General features: G+C 37.8%; 1 protein-coding gene across 1 annotated transcript in view; it reads left to right on the forward strand.

Annotated features, from left to right (window-relative positions):
• Positions 1 to 131: 131 nt before the first annotated feature.
• Positions 132 to 21,432, forward strand: part of LOC116254260 (N-terminal acetyltransferase B complex auxiliary subunit NAA25) — a 63,426-nt gene continuing 42,125 nt past the window's right edge. Inside the window, exons 1-6 of the mRNA XM_031629519.2 lie at positions 132 to 459; positions 5,276 to 5,432; positions 5,526 to 5,644; positions 5,771 to 5,845; positions 19,017 to 19,110; positions 19,184 to 19,302. Coding sequence (XP_031485379.1) covers positions 310 to 459; positions 5,276 to 5,432; positions 5,526 to 5,644; positions 5,771 to 5,845; positions 19,017 to 19,110; positions 19,184 to 19,302 — 714 coding nt within the window. The 5' untranslated portion in view covers positions 132 to 309. The remainder of the gene's footprint in view (positions 460 to 5,275; positions 5,433 to 5,525; positions 5,645 to 5,770; positions 5,846 to 19,016; positions 19,111 to 19,183; positions 19,303 to 21,432) is intronic.

Here is a 21,432-nt window from a genome sequence, read left to right on the forward strand (position 1 = left end):
TTACAAATAATATCATAAACATGTTGGAGAGGAAATTTGCAACATGGTCCTCTGAATCGGAACGTACCCGATCCGTTCCCACTCCAACCCGGACTGCGGGCGCGGGATCATAATGACGATGCATCTTCCATTTCCCCGTACCAAGGCAGCAGCAGCCGCCGGCCGGAGGACCGCTGTTCATAATTTGCTGGAACGCGTCTCGGATGGGATGAGCGAGTGAGCAAAATTAAATCAACTTCGGGAGCGCGTACTTTCCATGATATTTTCTCCCTGATTTCGCAGTTCTGTTCAGTTCATTTCACAAGGCAGATGATGGCGTCCAAGGTGGGCTACGCTGGAGGGATACCAGAGCGGCGCGTCAGGCCAATCTGGGACGCCGTCGACTCTCGGCAGTACAAGAACGCCCTTAAACTAGCCACCGCGTTGCTGACCAAGTACCCCAACTCCCCCTACGCACTCGTAAGTTGCTCTTCTCCTCCTCCGCTCTCCTGCGTCGTATTTTGTTCCAGGGCTCATAGAAGGATTCCATCATTCTTGATCGCATGTAGCTTTTTCTGAAGTCACGGTTCTCTTCAAACATTTGCTCATGGTGTCTATTCGTTTCGTGAAGGCTATGAGGGGACAGGGTTTGCTTAACCAGTTCTTAATGCGGTTGGAATTGTTTCGAGTTAACTCAAGTTCCATCCCCAATATTTCATCTTTCCCGTTGGATGGAACTTATTATCGTCCTTGTCCTCGCTATTTTTTTTAATTGCGTTTATGCCTGTTTTAGTTTTTGTGCTTAATTCCTAAGAAAGGATGCTTCCTCTTTTTCATAGATTAGACGACCTATAGCGACAACACAAAGTGGATGCGAGCATTCTCCGGGGTCGAGAACATTCACATTTGTTCTTTTCGCTGGGTCTAGGTAGAATGAGTAGTGTTCATGATACCGTATGGAAGGAATCGGCGGGGACCATGCTTCAGGATCGTTTGAGAGGAGGAAAAAATGACAGCTCACTTTTGAGAAGATAGGAGACCAGCGAGGAAGTTTATAGTGCCTTTAGACATGTAATCCAACGTGCCTTCTCATGGCCGCCTTGTGTCCATCTTGGAGTTCCCAAAGTCTGGAGACGCATGTTGATTTCCTGAATGCGAAGATTTTTAACTTGATTCTCCTATTCTTTTTGGATAGCCTAAATCTCATTATTTTCTACTAGTCCATTTGAAGGCAACTATGTCACAAGGATGCAGCAAACTGGCTGCCGCACCTCCTTCAATTGAAATGCATTGGCTGCCGCAACTTCTTCAATTGATATATATATATATATATATATATATATATATATATATATATATATATATATATATATATATATATTAGAATATGAGCATTGATGCCTAGTATGAGGAGCCATCCTATCAATATGATTGAATGACTCACACATGAACACATATATAGGTTACGACCAACTCAACAATGTAATTATCATTGATTTTTCTAAAAACCTACTTTAGATAGTGATTTTCTGAGTCATCTGATCATACTGATCAAACGGCTGGTGGTGGAGCACATTCAATTGTTATATATATGTATATTAAGTTCATAAAACATGCAGATTCAATAAATATAAGAACTATATGAAACAATTATGAACTGCTTAATAATCAACTTGCCTGTATGGCTTACAGGTGTCATGTGCAAAATTACTTTTCAAAGTTAAACTGCTAATTGTCGTCCACCTTCTTGAAAAAATAACTTCATATTTGATGTCTTGTGAACCATCAATCATATTAATTGAACGACTCACTGACAATGTCCATAGTTTTTATGTTTATCTAGTCCATGAATTTCATGAACCCTACATAAATACATACACAGACAGATCATTGTGATATTGTTCTTGAATGGCAAAATTTGAGGGCATGAATTGGGAATTTACTATTTTTGGAACATATCAGGAACTAAAAAAGAAGAAAAGAAAAGTATGAAAATGTGATTTTTTTTTTCAATTTTTTCTAATTTTGTTACAAAAAATTGGTAAAAATTCAGAATGATTACTAAAATGTTAAGGGAAACCTAAAAATGTAAAATATGTTCATAAGCATGTTTTTTGTAAGACATAAACAATGCAATATTTTCAGTTTGGCCTATCATAGTTTTTTCATGTTTTTTCGTTTTCCATATCTTCCCATTTTAATGGGACATTTTTGGAAAAAATGGCATATATGTATATTATGTATCATAGTATGTATCCCATATATTTGTCAGAAAAGTAGTTTTCTAGGGAAAATCTTGAGAATTCAAAAAGTTTAAAAATAAGTAACAATTATAAACATTACAATATTAGATTTCCTTACTAGTTTTCCTATGGATTGCAAGTAACATCTTACCTTCTAATCTTTGACCAATAAACCTTTCCACTACACTTAAGAAGACTGAGCTTGAGCAATCTTTCTCACTACATGGGTCAAAAATTGTTAGAAAACTAAGCCCGTGACAACTAACAAGGGTGTACTTAATTGTGAAGATCTAATCTCCGAATCTTGACTTCTAGAAGTGCATCACTTCTTTGTGTACATCATTCCTCATTGACTTCTAGCTCTTGAACATTCAATGAGCAGAGAGAGACACATATTTGTTACGGTGTCATATATGATAGAAATTATGATCGACCCCATACATGTATGTAATGTGTGCATATTGTTAGGGCATTGCCTAGGCATGGACTAGTCGCCAGTCCACATCCCACGCATAAGTCCACCACCACTTATGTGTGGGGTGTGGGTTTGGCGCCTACACGTGCTTAGGCTGGACTAGGCGTGCTGACACCTAGTCCATTTGGAAGCTTGGGTGACTTTAGCCTGAACTTGGCTTGTTTTGCTTCCCATGACCTGTTATCCCTTGAGTTTAGCTTAATTTTATTGCAGGGAGTCTGATTTGACCCAGTGGTTGCAAAGTTTATGTTGAAAACAAAGAATGTTTTGCTATACGTATCTTAGAAAATTACAATATGTGCATAAATTAGATTGCTTGCAAGGTCTATTTTTACCTGAATTGGTTGAACTAGGACTGTAGGTGTGATTTGAATTCATGCACTAGATAGCTTGAGTCAGAGTCGTGTAAGCGTCTTTTACAATTTTTCAAATTTGTTCATATTCAGTTACCATCTACCATAGGTCCAGTTTAGAGAGCACAAATTTCAAAGGAGGTATTATTTTGGTTATTTTCTGTTTCATGTATATTGTTTAGAGGTCAGTTTCATTTCTGCAATGAGAAGTCTATCATCTGGTTTAAATTCAATGCACTAAACATTTTATTTTGCTGTTTTATAAGTTGATTTTGACTAACCCTAACTTGCTAGCATGCTAACTTAACACATAAACATAAAGCTAACATTTTAGAGTTAAAAATAAGGAAACAAAATTACAACAATTTTTGGATGCCTTTTTAGGCTACGCGCCAGGCGTGTAGCCGCCTTGACAACTAAGCATGTGATTGTTATGAATATTGTTCTTGGGTTTAAGGTTTTTGTCAAGTATTCACTAAAAAGATTGTTGTTATTGGGAGAATCTTGATAATTCAATATATATATATATATATATATATAAAAGGTAGGAAGTTGTGAGTTTTCTATTAATGTTCTTACAGAAACATTGTTGAATATCCTTAGTTGTTAAAATGTTAAAAGAAACAAAAGTTAGATTTCTATAAAAACTACGCTTGCTAACTTTGTGTTACTATTCACTATATCCCTGCCATGCCACACCCAGGTTTTCTTTTAAAAAAGGCTCACCCACACTCGCTGACAGGCGATGGGATGAGCATCCTCGTCCTTGTCCAGTGTGTGCTCTCTTACTAGAATTGGCATCATACATGTATTGCATGGGTTGTATTGCCAGACATATGATACTAACTTACAATTACTAGAACAATTGGGATATGGTTCAACCAACTTGAATATAATGACCAATAAGTCCTAGTCTAACAGATCCCAGCACACCCCATAGTTGCACTTTGTTTATATCCTTCAAAGACACCTAGTTTTATGAGATGTGAGTGTAAAATATTCTGAAAGGTTTCTAGAAATATTGGTATAAGATGTGAGTGTAAAATATTCTGAAAGGTTTCTAGAAATATTGGTATAAGACTATTATTCTCAAGGCCTGCTCATATTTGGGATGCCAAATCTAATGCTCTTAGAGAGTGTTTATTACCTGTGGAATAAAATGATTGAAAATGTTTGTGTTGGGACCTTCAGGCACATGCAGATAAGGAACACCTTTTTGATATTGAGGAACGATTGTTGGTGTTCCTCAGCATTCCATGGTTTATCATATGTGTGGAATAGGACATGTTACATTACATGCAACACATTCCTCAACTCAGACATGCTTTACACTATATATGTCCTTGTCTATTGAATGCCAACTATGAGTATTGAACATGACTTCGATGTCAATTGTGATGGTCCAATCCAAAATTGACCCATGTTGCTAGTCTCACGAATATCCATGAACCTGTAACCGAGCTTTGTTGGCAAACGATGGCACTAGGTTGTGTTGAACATGGGTATATGTCACCTTTAATATTTTTCATAGATATAAAGTATAAACCATTATGGAGTTCTCCCCACAGGTGGATATCACAATAGTCATCATGTTACCATCTCCTTTGCCAATTAGGACATTGTAGTGGAGCTTGCTGCTGCTGATCTTTTAAAGGGTGTTTTGATTCCACAGAGTGGGAGAACCGAGTCTCTTGTTTGAGCACCTTTCAGTATTGTGCCAGAATACCTTGAGCTGTCCTTCAATGCTGTTTGCATGAAATCTTGGGTTCCACCTTTCGACAGAATGCTGTTTTGCATTATCAAAAATTCTCTTCATGGTCCATAAGCATGGGATGCCATGTTCTGCGGTGTCAAATACGGTATTTGAAATACCCTCTCATGGTTGATACGTTTCTAGTATTTCCCATCATGGAAGGCTTGAATTATTAAAGGAGAAAATTAAACATATGTTTTCAATGACGGTGTGTGTCCTTGCTATTGTGTATGCTGGAAAATGGTGGTCTGAGGACAATCTCTTTTCAGCTATAAAGCCTTTTATTTGATGCTATAGCATTTACATTTCTCCAATTTCCTGGTAACTATATATATATATATATATTATATGTTTCCTAGCAACACATAAGTATATGTATTATATCAATATGTGTGTGTAGGTGCGTTTGTTTCTCTGTGTGTGTGGATCTACTGGTCATATTATGTGTCCTAAACTTCTTGTCTTATTCTAGGCACTAAAGGCTCTCATTGTCGAGAGGATGGGTAAAACGGATGAAGCATTATCTCTGTGCCGTAATGCAAAAGACCTGTTATACAAAGATGAGTCTGCTCATATTGATGATTTGACCTTAAGCACCTTGCAGATTGTTCTTCAACGGCTGGACCAGTGTATGTTGGATCAACCATTTACTTCGATTATTTCTTATTCCAAAAATTATTATGTTGTAAGACATCAAGTAACTGTTGAGATATCTTAAGCAGTAGATTTGGCAACATCTTGCTATGAGTATGCCTGTCAGAAATATGCAAACAATCTGGAGTTGCTGATGGGCCTTTTCAAATGTCATGTTCGTGAACATTCATATGTGAAGCAGCAACAGGTCTATATTGCTTCAAAATGTTCCCAATTTCTTTAGATTTACAGAAATGGATGTTGCTGTGCTGCTTTACTTATGACTGTTTCTTTTTTTGTGCTTTTACCATTTATCCTTTTACTGATATTGCAGACAGCAATGAAAATGTATAAACTTGTTGGTGAAGAAAGATTTTTGCTTTGGGTGGTCTGCAGCATTCAGTTGCAGGTATGTCATTCATTCGTCATGTGCTTCAAAATTTCCCTTTCCAATTTATTCACATATTATTTGTAAGAATAGACATATGCTGAATAAACCAGTGTCACAGATATCGTTCTCGGGTTTTTAGCGGCAACATTTTTTTCGAGTTTTTAACGGGAAAGTTTTTTTTGGGGGAAAATCTGGGAAAAACTCTGAAAATAAAAAAAATAAAAAAAATAGGTATAAATGAAATAAATGAGAAACTAATAGGAAAACATAAATAAAAGTAGATAAAAGGAATATTTTAATGATAATAAAATGATGAAAATAATGTAGTTTCCATGATAATATTAATGCAAAATAGAAAAATGAAAAAATTGGGAAAAAACTGCGATAATAACACAATAAATATTTTTCCTGTTTTTTTTCAAAATATGTGATATTTTCCCTTTTTTTGTTTTTCTTATTTTTGACGTTAATATCGCAATATCCTAAAAAATATTGCGATATCTGTGACCTGGAATAAACTATATATGTAGGGTCCATGGGATATGTGGATTGAGTAAATATGGATCATGCACTGGTTTACAAATCAGTGCATGATCAGCTTCATTGATAGTTCATAAGGGTTTGTGGAGTGTGTGGGGTTGAGTAAGTATGGGTCATGGACTGATTGATGAATCATAAGATCAACTTGGTTTATAGTGCATGAGGTGCTATTTGCAAAATTACTTTTTTGAAAAAAGTATCTTTACGTGTGGTGCATTGTGAACCATCAACTAAGTTGATTACACAATGCGTGATCAGTTTACATGGCCCATATTTACTCAGTTTACATACTTTCAATAGATTCCCTGTATCTCTCTCTTTCAACTCTTTAGTCTTTATATATGCATATATGTATGTATGCGTGCATGTACATAGGTCAATATGTTATGGCATTTCAATCCCGCTGCAACCTTTGTTTTCAAACCCAAATCTATAGATGGATTACATGCCTAAAGATATGAGATTCAAAAAAAGAAAAGGAAAAAAAATTTTCAATCTATAGATCAGATCTTATGAGGGTTTAAAAATTAACAGTCTTATATTTGTCATCTCATAAAAACTGATTTGACACATTGATCTTTTTTTTATTCCTACATCTTTAGACATTTTGAGTCCATTTGTGCAGTTAGATTTATTACACTATATATATATATATATATATATATATATATATATATATAGTCATAAAAAACTTTCTCGCATTTTAAACATTGAGGTTTTTCTTGGGTATAAAAGGGTGAGACTGAAAAAGTATGGTTAATTTTTAAAAAATTATATCAAAATACTTATGATGTCTTGAGCTGCATTTGGAAGATAATTTTTTGCATAGCATTTTTAAGTTATGCATATGTGAATCAGCTTGTGCTGGATTGGATTAAATTGAAGCAGTGGTTATTGTAGAATAATGGATAATGAAAAAGATAAGAGAACACACAGATTTAACGTGGAAAACCCCTCAAAAACAGAGGGAAAAAACCACAATTGAGGATGACAGACAGCGGTCACTCGCAGCTGTTCACACCCTCAATAATTTTTCTAGTAACCACTAAATTAGGGTAAACAACAACGTAAGTGTACGACAATTACCAACACTTAAGGAATGGGTGGGTTGGATCTGGACCCACTACCCATCCACATACATGCTCATCAACACTCCCCTCAAGTTGAGCATACAGGTCAAACATGCCCAACTTGCTTACATTCTTATCAAACTGAGTAGAGGACAAAGTTTTTGTCAACACATCTTAAGACAAGCTCATTGGAGTCAATTCTCTCACGAATAGAATGCCGATCAATCTCCACAATGCTTGGTCCTATCATATAACATACGACTTTTAGCAAGGTTTATCGCAAACTTATTATCACAATACATTTTAATTCCGATATCAGCCATCAGGCATCAACACTTTTGGCCACAATAATTCAAAAACTCCTATAGCTACAACATGGTACTTAGCCTCAACACTTATGTGGGAACAAACATCCTGCCTTTTACTTCTCCACACCACCAAGTTGCCTCCCAAATAGACATAATAACTTGTGGTAAACTTCCTCGTATCAATGCAGTCGGCCCAGTCAGCATCAAAGTATCATTCAATGTTAAGCTGATCTTGTCTCATGTATAGGAGGCCCTTACCAGGATTTTTCTTCGGATAGCACAAGGTCCTCTTAGTAGCCTTCCAATGAGTATCAGTAAGAGCATGCATGAATTGACTCATCACATTCACGTCAAAAGTGATGTCGGGTCTAGTGAGTGTGAGATAAATCAACTTCTCAACTCACCGCTGATATTTCCCTTTAGCTTCATCATCAAGCAGCTTCCCATCTTTAATACTGATCTTACTACTGACATCCATTGGAGTAGGAGATGATCGGTAGCCAAGTTTACCGGTTTCTTTCAGGTCAAGAGTGTATTTTCTTTGATTTAGAACAATACCAATGCTTAACCTAGCCATTTCTATACCAAGGAAGTGTCTTAACTTTCCAAGGTCCTTGAGATCAAACTCTGAAGCTAACATCTCTTTCAGCCCTGTAACCTCTTCTTCATCGTCTCCTATAATTATCATGTCATCCACATAAACGAAGAGAAGGGCAACCTTGCCCTCCCTCTGTTTCACAAAAGGTGTGTGGGCTCCATTACCTTGATGATATCCATGCTTCTTCATCACAAGTCTAAAGTGCTCAAATCTTGCTTGAGGAGATTGTTTAAGACCATACATAGTCTCCTTCAGTTTGCAGCACTTTCCTGTTCTCTCATAATAAGGGGCATACTCATATAAACTTTCTTTTCCAAATCACTGTCAAGGAAGACATTCTTCACATCAAGTTGATACATCTGCCACTCCTTTGAAACTGCTGAAGCAAGAATTACGCATACAGTCTTCATCTTTGCAACTGGGGCAAATGTTTCTGGGTAGCTTATGCCATACTTCTGCTTGAAGCCTTTTGCGACCTGCCGAGCCTTGTATCTTTCCACGGATCCATCAAGTTTATACTTGATTGTATAGATCCACTTTGATCCCACAAGATGAGCATCGTCAGGAATATCCACAACTTCCCATGTTCTATTCTTGTCTGGGGCTTTCATTTCCTCTTGCATGGCATGAGCTCATTTCAGATTCACTTGAGCCTTGACAACAGTCCTAGGCTAAGTCACATGGGTGCACCAACTATGGTGGTGCACCCGCACCAATGCGAGTGCCCGATATGGCACTCAACTCGATCAAACCGAATTGGGTGCTGCTGACCGCATTCGTTCTTCTTTTCTCTTGTTTTTTTTTTTATTTTGTTTCCTTCTTCTATCTTTCTCTCTTCTTTTTTCCCTCTTCTCTCTCTTCCCCTTTATTTTATTTAATAAAACTTTGAATTTGTATGAGATTAAGGTAACCTTGATAAAGAAAAGTTTAAAAATATAGACAAATAAAATTATTTATATAACAAATGACATATATATGTATATATATTATATATATATATGTGTACATACCTATATATATTTGTATGCTCTCACCGCACCCGTCCCTGCACCCAGGGAACTTGCCGCATCCCTCACCGGCACCGACACCCGCACCCCGCACCCCGCACCCATGTGACATAGGTCCTGAGAATAATAGAAGTAGAAAGAGAGGATATGAAGCATTTGTAATATCTATTAGCTTCAAATACGACACAAAGTTACCGATAGAGTGCATAGTACATGGCCTGGTTCCTTTTCTTGGGGAAATAGGAGGTTCTTGAACTTTCATGTCTGACATCTTTAACATGTTCCTCATGCATTGGACTTGGCTCATCGAGGGATATCTGAGGATTGAGATTGGTGTCTTCATTCTTTTCATCTTCAATGGGTCGTCTCTTGGAGTAAATCTGTCCAAATAAATGATCACACTGCCTTGTAGTACTCTGTGGTTGAATTTCACTTCCATATTGCTCAGTCACATCAGCTTCTCTATACTGTTCACTCTTATAGTCCAGGAAGTCAGCAAATTGAATCTCTTGCAACTGAGAACACTCTTCCTCCCCAAAATCTCCCCCTGAAGAGGATTCTATTGGAAGTAGGAAATATGCTCGAAGAATGTCACGTCCTTGATTAATGGTCACATAACAATGCCTTGTAGAGGGATCACAACACTTTTAAGTTTTACCCTTTCAGTGTAGGAGAGTAACCCAAGAAAACACCTTTAATGGCCCGAGAATCTAAATTCTTGACATGTGGGCTGTGATTATGAATGAAGCAGACAATCAAACACATGAGGGGGAAGGGTAAATGGATCCCGGCCAGCTAGACATATGGTTGATAAGACAAGCACTGATGAGTATAACATCACCACAATACCTCTTGGGCACATGTTGCTCAACTCGAGTGACATTAAGCAAGTGACAGTTCTTTCGCTTAGCAATCCCATTTTGAGGTGGGGTATAACTATATGATGTTTCATGGACAATTCCTTTTTGCGAAAGAATGTTTCAAAAGAGTGAGAGACATACTCACGAGCATTATCAGACTGAAAAATCTGAACATAAACATTATAGTGCGTTTCTATAAGAGTAATAAAGGTTTCAACGACATGAACCACTTCACTATGATCTTTCAACAGATAGACAAAGGTGCTGCATGAGTAATCATCAATAAATGCAATAAAGTATTGAAAACCATGACCAGATGAAATGCCTAAAGCCTGAAGGGCCCCACATATCATAATGAATTAAGGAAAAAGCTTTATTGGATCGACTTTCAGAAATAGGATACGAAACTCAAACAATTTTAGCCAATTGGTAGACTTCACATGATTCTAAGTCCATGCTAATGCTAGAAAACAAATTAGGAAATAATCGTCAAAGTAAAACAAAAGGAAGGTACCTGACTCTCTCGTGCCATCTCAAAGCAAGCTGAATCTGATCATCTCTATTCTTTTTCTCATTGATTGCTGTCATAAGAGCAATCACAACCTTCAATGGCATCCGATACAGCCCATCAAAAGCTAAACCAGTCTCAATCTTCCTTCCCGTCACCAAATCCTGCAAAACACATCAATCAGCAGAAAATATTAAGTTATAGTTCAACTCTTTAGTGATCTTGCTGACAGACAAAAGATTCAAAAGAAGATGATGGACGTGAAGAGCATTATGAACTAAGTATTTATTTAATAGCACAAGACTCCCTTTTCTAGCTACAGATATAGAATGACCATCTGCTACCCTCTCCTTCCCAGAGGAGAGGTGGTATTCTTGAAATACCTTGGGATCTCCGTTCATGCAGTGTGTAGCACCACTATCAACAATCCATTCACCAAAGCATGAATTACCTTTATTGCCGCTCCTGGCCAGGGCACGATTGATCTTGACATCATCAGAGGACTCATCCTTGTGAACATCAATGCGGCTTAAGTAGGCTTGAAGTTCACGAATCTGATCAGCTGTTAGCTTCCGTTTTTCACCAGTGTAATCTGCAACTTCAGGACCAGCAACCACTTTTTTTTTCTCTTGGGTTCTTGCTGCCACGATTATTCTTCCTTTTCGGATGGAGATCCCAATAGAAGTCAACAATATGACCATTCTTTCTGCAATGTGAGCTTCTCGGAATGCCTTTCTAGCTTGATGACGGACCACAACTAACCAATGCAGACTGCGTGCCAGGCATGGTGTGAGCAGAATCTTATCCTACCATAACAAGTCTTCTTTGTTCATTAGCCTTGACTCTAGAATAAACTTCCTCAATATTAGAAACTTCCCCAAAATTAAGAATTTGACGTCGAGTGCCCGCAAATTCATCCTTCAAGCCTCCAAGGAACACAAAAATGTGAGTTTTCCACTCTTTTTCCCAAAACAGTTTATGGTCATATGCACATTCCAACTTAGCTTCAGAGTAATAATCCAACTCTTCCCATTTTGACTTGAGGGAAACATAACATTCAGCTAGTCTTATCTCCCTGCCGAAGAGCATATATATCCTTCATCAATTGGTAGACACAGACATCTTTCTAATTTTGCCCATACATCTGTTCAAGGACAACTCACATATCGTAGGAAGTCCTTTTCCGAAGAACCAATGACTGAATTTCAGTAGAACCATAGTTAACAATCCAAGTTTTGGCTTGGTTGTCTTCAAGATACCACGTTTCCTAGTAGGGATCAGTTTCATCAAGCTATTTTTTCTTAAATCTGGCCACGGCCAGCAATTTCCATCGTAATGGCTGCAGACCAGCGACAGTAATTGTCTTTGGTCAAGTGAATCGTCGTGACTTTCGAGCTATCCCCTTTCTGTTCAGCAGCCATCAGGCGAAAAGGGAATCTTGATGCATAGAAACCAGCGACGCAAGAGGACCTGCTCAAGTCTGCAGCACCAGGACTGCACACAGATGATGGCACCACTTCAGGTGACACAAGGAGATCTGCTCCAGTCCGTAGGTCCAGAACTACACACAGACGTATCAACAAAAATGCACGTTGGGCAACTGCTATAGCCAAAGTGCACTCGGGCGATGGCTTTAGAAGCAGCGACAGAAGCAGCGACTACATCAAATGTGGCTCCAGTGCACTCAACGGATGGCTCCACCAGCGGCTCCAGTGATGGCGCACTTAGGTGATGGCACACTTAGGCGATGGCGCTAGTGATGGTGTACACAGTGTTAAAATATAAATCCTTCACCAGCACGTTGAAGAGGAGTCTCTTAGGATTCCACCTCCTTGTAGAATGTGTTAAAATATTTAATGTCCTTGTAACATGTGAAGAGTCTCCTAGGATTCTATGTTGTAGTTAATATCCTTGTTATATGGGAAGTCTCCTAGGATTCTATGTTGTAGTTAATATCCTTGTAATATGTGAAGTCTCTTAGGTTTCTATGATGTAATTAATGTCCTTGGAGCTTGTGAAATCTCCTAGGATTCTACGATTGGAGACTCTTAGAATTCTGGAAATGGGATTATAAATAGAGGCCGTGCAAACCATTTTGGCAACGGCTTCTTCTCCTCAGTTTCTTCTTGTTTTCATTCTCTCTCTCTCCCTCTCTCTCTCTCTCTCTCTATCTCTATCTTCCTGCGTGAGTGTTGTTTTCGGGTTATAGATATTGGTGCTACATTTCTATCATGGTATCAAAGCGCCAGGCTACGTTATCTCTACCAAACGAAATGCCCAAACAGGTCTGATCTGGTTAGAACTCTTTTCTCATCTTGTCTCTATCCTGAATTTACTTTTCTCTTGCGCAATTCTTGTTCCTTTTTCTTCTTGCTTACCCAAGGACACATCTTGTTATATCGTGTCTTCTTTCCCTCTCATCTTCTACCTATATACCATTCCTTTCTGCTGTCATGGAAAACCTTTCGCATTCTGGCATGTCCTCAAGTTTTCTTCCTCACCTTATTACCGAAAAACTCAACCATGAGAATTATCTGATCTGGAAAAGGCAAATCATGCCTTTCATAAGAAGTCAAGGCCTCTTTGGACATCTCGATGGTTCAACAAAGGCTCCACCAATATCCGTCTTACAGGAAATAAAAAATGAGGCAGGAGAAGTTATTGCTGTTCATGAAGACAATAATCCTGAACATGCTATGTGGATGAGACGTGATCAAAGTCTGGTTGCGTATATTTTGTCCACTTTATCTCAACAAGTGTTACTTTCAGTTTCTGAGGATTGTACTGCAGAAGAATTATGGGAAACCCTTGCTGATACCTTTTCCCAAATATCAGAAGCTCGAATTATGTACTTAAAGAAAGAATTTCAGAATTTGAGCAAAGGCTCAACGTCTATCATGGATTATTTGGGGCGTATTAAGGCCGTCGCAGACTAACTTGCTGCCTCAGGGAATAACATTTCTGATAAGGAAAAGGTGCAGCAAACCTTGAATGGACTTGGGCATGATTATCATGCTTTTATTACAGCTCTTGAGGTCCTTCCTGTTCTGCCTTCCTTCAACGAACTACAAGGTAAACTTCTCCAACATGAAATGAATATGAAAAGAGTCATTGAAAGGACTGATCAAGGGAACTCCCAAAATGTGTTGGCTATGAATGTAAAGTTTGGTAAGAGCCATGGGAACTCCAACCATGGTGGTCGTGGCATTCTACCAACACCACATAACCAAGGTATGTCTCCTTTGGATACTTCAAGAAAAATACCAATTTGTTTTCAGTGCAACAAGAAAGGACACATGAAGGCACAATGTTGGTTTAATCCTCAAAATAAAAACAAAGGGGTAAGACATGATTATAAACAAGGAGGACAAAGTTCTAAATCCACCGCTGAAGATATGCAACAACTATTGATGGCCGCATTCTCAAAGATGACTATAAAGCAAAATGAGCAGGGAGAATGGTTCTTGGATTCAGGTGCAGCTACCCATGTGACAGGAAATGCAGGTAAATTGACTAACTTATCCCCTCATTACGGTAGAAGTTGCATTATAACAGGTGATGAAAAATCTCATCCTATTACACATATTGGAAATGCACATATTCCATTGTCATCCTCGTCTCTATCACTGTCTAATGTTGTTCTTGCTCCCAATATCAAAAAGAACATCATATCCATTTCTAAACTCATTGATGATACAAGCTCTTCTGTTGAATTCACACCTTCTTCTGTCTATGTCAAGGACCTCCAAACGAAGAAAATGTTCGCTAGAGGGGAGCGTCAAGGGAATATGTACGTCCTCAAGGAATGTCTACCCAAGGATTCATCCACTTTTGATATAGGATTGAAGACATTTTCTCTTTCTCATAATGCGTCATCAGTGCCAAGTTCTTGCCATTTTCAATCAAAAGTAAGGGGCCCTAACCAATTTTTGGAGTCTGATTTGTGGCATAGTCGGCTAGGACATTGTGGTCGACATTTCATTGAAAAACTTGTCACAGATAGTCTCATTCCAAGATCAAGTTTACCTCTTACTTCAAGTGTCAAAAAATGTTCAAGTTGTGGACTTTGTAAGAGTCATGTTTTACCTTTCCATAATATAAATCAAAGGGCTTTCAAACCTTTTGAAACTATTTTTTCTGATGTATGGGGGCCAGCCCCTATTGATTCCATGTCTGGGTCAAGATATTATGTCTTATTCATTGACTCTTACTCACGTTTCACCTAGATTTACTTCATGAAACACAAATCAGAAGTACCTCACATATTTCAAAACTTCTATGCCATGATTCAAACTAAATTTTCATCCAATGTGGTGCATTTTCAATGTGATGGAGGGGGAGAATATTCCTCGCTTGATTTTATTGAATTTCTACGTGAAAAAGGGATAACTAGACAAATTTCCTGCCCTTACACACCACAACAAAATGGTGTAGTTGAGCGGAAACATCGACATATAGTTGAAAGCGCCATGAGCATGATGCATGATACTAATGTGCCCATTTCCTTGTGGACTGAAGCCTTCCATACTGCTGTATACATAATAAATTGTTTGCCTATGACACTCTTGATGTCTAAATCGCCATATTTTACACTCTTAGGCAAACAACCTGATTACAAGAACTTGAAGGTTTTTGGTTGTGTATGCTATGTTCACGTTGATGCTGCCTTGAGGAACAAGTTTCAAGACAAAGCTATTCAATGTAGATTCGTTGGATATGCTGATGAATATAAAGGTTTTCGATGCTATGATCCAACAACTAAACGTATCAAAACTTCAAGAAATGTCATTTTTGATGAACATAGTTTTGATAATACAAATGAAATGCCTATGACCATTGAATCTTATGATCCCTGGACCAGTACACAGTTATTCAATGCAGATCCTGTTATAGAAAATGATGTGCCTTAAAGTGAAGATTCAGAGAGAGCAATACAACCGTCGGATATGGCTCAAAGTGAAAATCAAGAAGATCCAACACAGTCATCAAGTCATCACGAAAACAATAATGAAGAACAGAGCAACGATGCACATCGGTATTCGGGTCTTATCTACAGTCGACGACTAAGGGACATAGATGCTCACAGTGAAGAAGACAACATGCCCCACCTTAGAAGATCCCAACGCATTCGTCATCCCATTCAAAGGTGGGTTAGCTATGATTCTTTATCACTTGATTTTCAGTTATTCATGGCAAAAGTTGGCAAGGAGGAAGAACCTACTTCATTTGATCAAGCATCAAAATCACATCATTGGAGAAAGGCTATGAGAGAAGAAATGGATGCCTTGCATGAATGTGGAACATGGGAGATCGTTCCAAGGCCACACGAAAAGAACGTAGTGGGCTCCAAATGGGTATACAAAATTAAATACAAACCTGACGGCAGCATAGAAAGACACAAAGCAAGGTTAGTAGCAAAAGGGTTTACACAACAATATGGAGAAGATTATGATGAGACATTCAGCCCTGTGATCAAAATGGGAACAATTCGCGTGATTATATCATTGGCAGTTGAATATGGATGGAGACTACATCAAATGGACGTGAAGAATGCTTTTCTTCATGGTGATTTAAGGGAGGAAGTATATATGGAACAACCTCCAGGATACACGAAAGGAGACTCTCATGCATGGGTTTGCAAACTAAGAAAATCTATTTATGGACTTAAACAGGCCTCACGTTCGTGGTTTGACAGTTTCTCTTGCAAGATTCAAGAATGTGGTTTTCGGAGATGTCCTCTAGATCACTCTCTTTTCATTTATCGAAAGGAAAACATATTTACTTTACTTCTTATATATGTTGATGATATTGTTATCACAGGCAATTCAGAAAAACACATAGAAGAAGCTAAAGTTTTGATGATGCCAAACTTCAAAATGAAAGAGCTTGGTGATTTACGATTCTTTCTTGGAGTGGAGATTGATAGGCACAATAATCGCCTCACATTGACACAACAGAAATACACGTTGGATCTGTTGAAAAAGTCAGGTATGTCTGATTGTAAGCCTGTTGGAACTCCTAGTGTTCTAAATCAAAGACTAAGTGCTCAAGATGGGGAGTTATATGAAGATCCTACGCAATATCGAAGTATTGTTGGGGCACTTCAATATCTTACATTTACTAGACCAGATATTATATATGCCGTGAATCAAGTATCCCAATTTATGCATGCACCTAGAGATACTCACATGGATGCTGTCAAAAGAATATTAAGATATCTTAAAGGGACAGCAGGAGATGGCTTAGTTTATGGTAAGAGTGAAAATATAACTACTGGACATCAACTTATGACATTCACAGATGCAGATTGGGCTGGAGATCCAGATCAAAGAAAGTCCATTTCTGGTTTTTGTATTTTCATTGGACGTAATCTTGTGTCTTGGAGTTGTCGAAAGCAAAAGGCAGTAGCAAGATCCAGCACTGAAGCTGAATACAGATGCATGGCTGCAGGTACTGCTGAAGTTACATGGGTTAGACATTTGCTAGAAGACATTGGAGAAAAGATTAAAACATCAATGTTAATGTGCGATAATCAAAGCGCTATTAACATTGCCTTTAATCCCGTACAACATGGTCGAACAAAGCACATTGAGATTGATCAACACTTTGTTAGACAAAAGGTGGAAGACAAGGAGATTCAGCCTATTTATGTTTGTACAGATGAACAAGTTGCAGACTTATTTACAAAAGGATTAACAAAGGAACGATTCTGGTTTCTAAAAGGCAAGTTGTACATGGTGCAAAACCATGCACAACTTGAGGGAGGGTGTTAAAATATAAATCCTTCACCAGCACGTTGAAGAGGAGTCTCTTAGGATTCCACCTCCTTGTTGAATGTGTTAAAATATTTAATGTCCTTGTAACATGTGAAGAGTCTCCTAGGATTCTATGTTGTAGTTAATATCCTTGTTATATGGGAAGTCTCCTAGGATTCTATGTTGTAGTTAATATCCTTGTAATATGTGAAGTCTCTTAGGTTTCTATGATGTAATTAATGTCCTTGGAGCTTGTGAAATCTCCTAGGATTCTACGATTGGAGACTCTTAGAATTCTGGAAATGAGATTATAAATAGAGGCCGTGCAAACCATTTTGGCAACGGCTTCTTCTCCTCAGTTTCTTCTTGTTTTCATTCTCTCTCTCTCCCTCTCTCTCTCTCTCTCTCTATCTCTATCTTCCTGCGTGAGTGTTGTTTTCGGGTTATAGATATTGGTGCTACATTTCTATCACACAGGCGATGACTTCCTCAGCAAAAAATTTTCTTTGATAAAAAAAAAACTGGCCCTGATACCATGTAGAATAATGGATAACAAAGAGGAGAAGAGAACACACAGATTTAACATGGAAACCCCCTAAAAAACAGATGGAAAAAATTTTCCATTAACTATTAAATTAGGGTAAACAACAACTTAAGTGTACGACAATCATCAACACTTAAGGAATGGACGGGGTGGGTCTGGACCCATGACCCATTCAGATACATTTCGTCAATAGTGATTATTGAGGCAGTGAATATGACGAGCCCAAGTCTGCTCCCTTGTTTTGCATCCAAGGTTTACAAACTAGGGACTAGACATATTTGGCTATCTAAATATTTCAAACTCTTAGACATGATACTATTCTCAGGCCATTCCCATTGGGATGCTATGGCTTGTAATAAATGCTGTGGTCAAGTACAGAAAATGTTCTTCTCATCCTCTTTTTATTACTAAGACAGCTCAAATCAGTTCACAGGCTCAATAGAATTTCTGAAGTGCTGCTCCTCACTTGAATTGATAGTTCCTTTTTGGTAGCATTATCTTGCCATATAGGTGTCTCAACTGGTATTTCTTTTCCCTGCAAAATTGCTCATAAGTCTATCTTTTTGCAGATACTGTTGCCTTGTTTGAACCTACCGAAGATCTGTTGAAGTGCATTTGTGTGGATTGGAAGTTTGCTTGATCCTGTCACTTTAAGTTTTTGAGTATGACCATCTATGAAAAACCAAGTTGTTAAGCCTATGGTGAAGACTATCTAGTTCTAAAAGAGCAACAGCACAAGTACTTGTTTAGGTGCATGATTAATTTAATGGTCTTATGAGATGTCTGACTGTTCTGTATTTCCTTTAGTTTGGTCATCTTTCTAATTTACTTAATTGTCATTTAAAACATTTCATGTGCTTCCATCTCAGTTATTTATTTTGTTGTGTACTCACAGTCTCAACAAGTAGGACTTCAATAATCAGGACCTGGAACTTGCTTATGCTGCTGCATTTATCTGTTTTCAGAAGTGGTAGATTTAACTGTGATGACTGTCTTTAGGTTTTCTGTGGTGATGGAGGAGAAAAGCTGCTACAGCTGGCTGAAGCTTTGCTTAAAAAGCATATCACTTCACATGGTTTGCATGAATCTGAAGGTGCTTTCTCAGTCTTTATTCATCAGCTATGTGTAAGAAAGCTCTCTGTAAAACTATCATACTGCTTTTGCAGCACTTCTTGTATATATATCAATTTTGGAAGAACAAGGAAAATATACAACAGCACTGGAAGTCCTTTCCGGAAAATTGGGTTCTCTTCTTGTTATTGAAGTTGACAGACTTAAATTACAGGTAATTCTGCAGCATCTACCTTCTTTTGTGATATCTTCCTCAGCCAGTTCCAGATATTTGAAGTCAATCTTTTTTTCTAGTGAAATTACGAATTAAAGTAATTATTTGGATGTAGAAATAATTATTCTGGAAAAGCCAGCTGTAGAAATTAAACCCATATTGCTGTTGCAATTTCATATGTGCAATAATTTCATTTCAAATGTTTATATCCTGCTCATGGAAGATGTCTATACATTTTCTTGATGCTTTATCCCAAGTTTTCAAGGTCAGAACTTGGACACAAATCATTGAAGACCCTAAAAAGACTAATTGGGATTTGGGACTAGTCGGTCCAACTATATTCAAGTCAATTGACTATATATAAGTAAATACATATAGAAAAGGTTAGTGATAGTCATCTGACCAACCACTGGGCTGACTGGTTGACTAGTCTGACCAACTAGTCACTGACTCGCTAGTTTGAAATGCAGGTCCAGTCAATAATCGACTCTATCAACTACTTGGGATGTTGACAACTAATCCTTTACCTTATGTGCCATCTCCTTTTTAAGGGATGACATTAGTGTCAGAAATAAGTGACTACAAGCGCGAGAGAGAGAGAGAGAGAGAGAGAACAGGCGAGCATTCGATACATGCTTTAAAAAGAAAAAGAGGATGCAGGATCGCCATACCCCAAAAAAAATATGATGTTGGTCTTGGATGCAGTTTACTGCATCCGGTGGGTGTATATAGGGCCACAATCATTGGTTGCACCTGTGGGATAGCTTGCATCTTTCCTAAATGTTAATTGATAAATTGTCTGTGATGTCTTATGCCAATCTTTTTAACCATGATATTGATACCATAAAAGCATACTTCTTGAATCTTAACATGAAATTCTGCTGAATATGCTGGACGGGCTATTCTAGAAATTATGGTACAACTAGGACCTGTAGCTCCACTTCGTTTTTCTCTTTTGGCTTTTGACTTGAGGAAACTGCACTAGTAGCGAGAGACTTTGTTGCTCACCTGGCAGGAGGCTGATACCCCTATCTCAAGGCCTATGCCTGCTTTGACTTATACATGGGGTTGGCGTCTATAGGAATTGAACCACCAAATGGTTGCTTACCAGCTGTTGGCCCAACTAGCTATACGAAACCCTTTGGGGCAACGTTTTTAGAAAATTAAACTGATCTACCTTCTTTGTTGCATCCAACTTTGAGCTCTATTTTCACCGACAGGACTCTTGGTTGTGAAGAAACCAATTGGTTGATTGAGTTGGTATTGACTGACTTGTGTTTGAATCAAGCGACTAGTTGGTCATACTAGTAATTTAGTTATCTTATTTGTTGGTCAGTTGACTAGTCCTAATTTCATTAGTTGATTGAGTCAGTTATTGACTGTTTTAATGAAACCAAGGGACTCGACTCATCCGTCCTTGACTTGTGACTCAACGGGTCAACTCAGTGACTTGGGCCGGGTTTTGTTAACTATTGTTTTTGCAATAAAAACAATATATAAGTTGTCATTTTAACTATGTGTAACTCAGAAATAAATTAACTTAGTAGCAAGTAAGTAATAATTAAGTCATATTTACTCGTGATAACAAGAAACAGACAACTGCTACTATTTTGTAGTTGCATCTTTCAACATCACCGAGTAACAAGTATCAATATATCAATGAACACCCGACCATAAATAAAAAATCAATATATTCAACATCTACAACTATCCGATAGTTAACAAATAAACATGCATGTATATATTATTATCTAAAACTAGAATTCCGAAAGATAAGAGCCAATTGATCTAAAAATTCAAAATAAGTTGATAACTGTAGATGAAGTTACACCTAATCAGCTTTATTTTTTCATGTGCAATATGCAAATTTAATAAGTGAGCTATAGTTTTAAAATTTTATGTCCCAATGTAAATTAGAAGATTCATGTCAAAAATTAATATCGAGTGGCCAAACCCTTGTTGATTGTATAATATAAAGTTAACACTAGGATGCTGTTTCAAACGAGATTTGGCCGAGTGAATCTGAGTTTCTCTGAGCCAAGCTAAGTTTTGACTATGAACCTTTTCTCTTACTAAGTTGGCCCGGTAGGGGATGGAGTCAAATTGAGTCAATGGGTTGCCTTAGCAAGT

This window comes from Nymphaea colorata, chromosome 5 (assembly GCF_008831285.2).
Source record: "Nymphaea colorata isolate Beijing-Zhang1983 chromosome 5, ASM883128v2, whole genome shotgun sequence".
Lineage (NCBI taxonomy): Eukaryota > Viridiplantae > Streptophyta > Magnoliopsida > Nymphaeales > Nymphaeaceae > Nymphaea > Nymphaea colorata.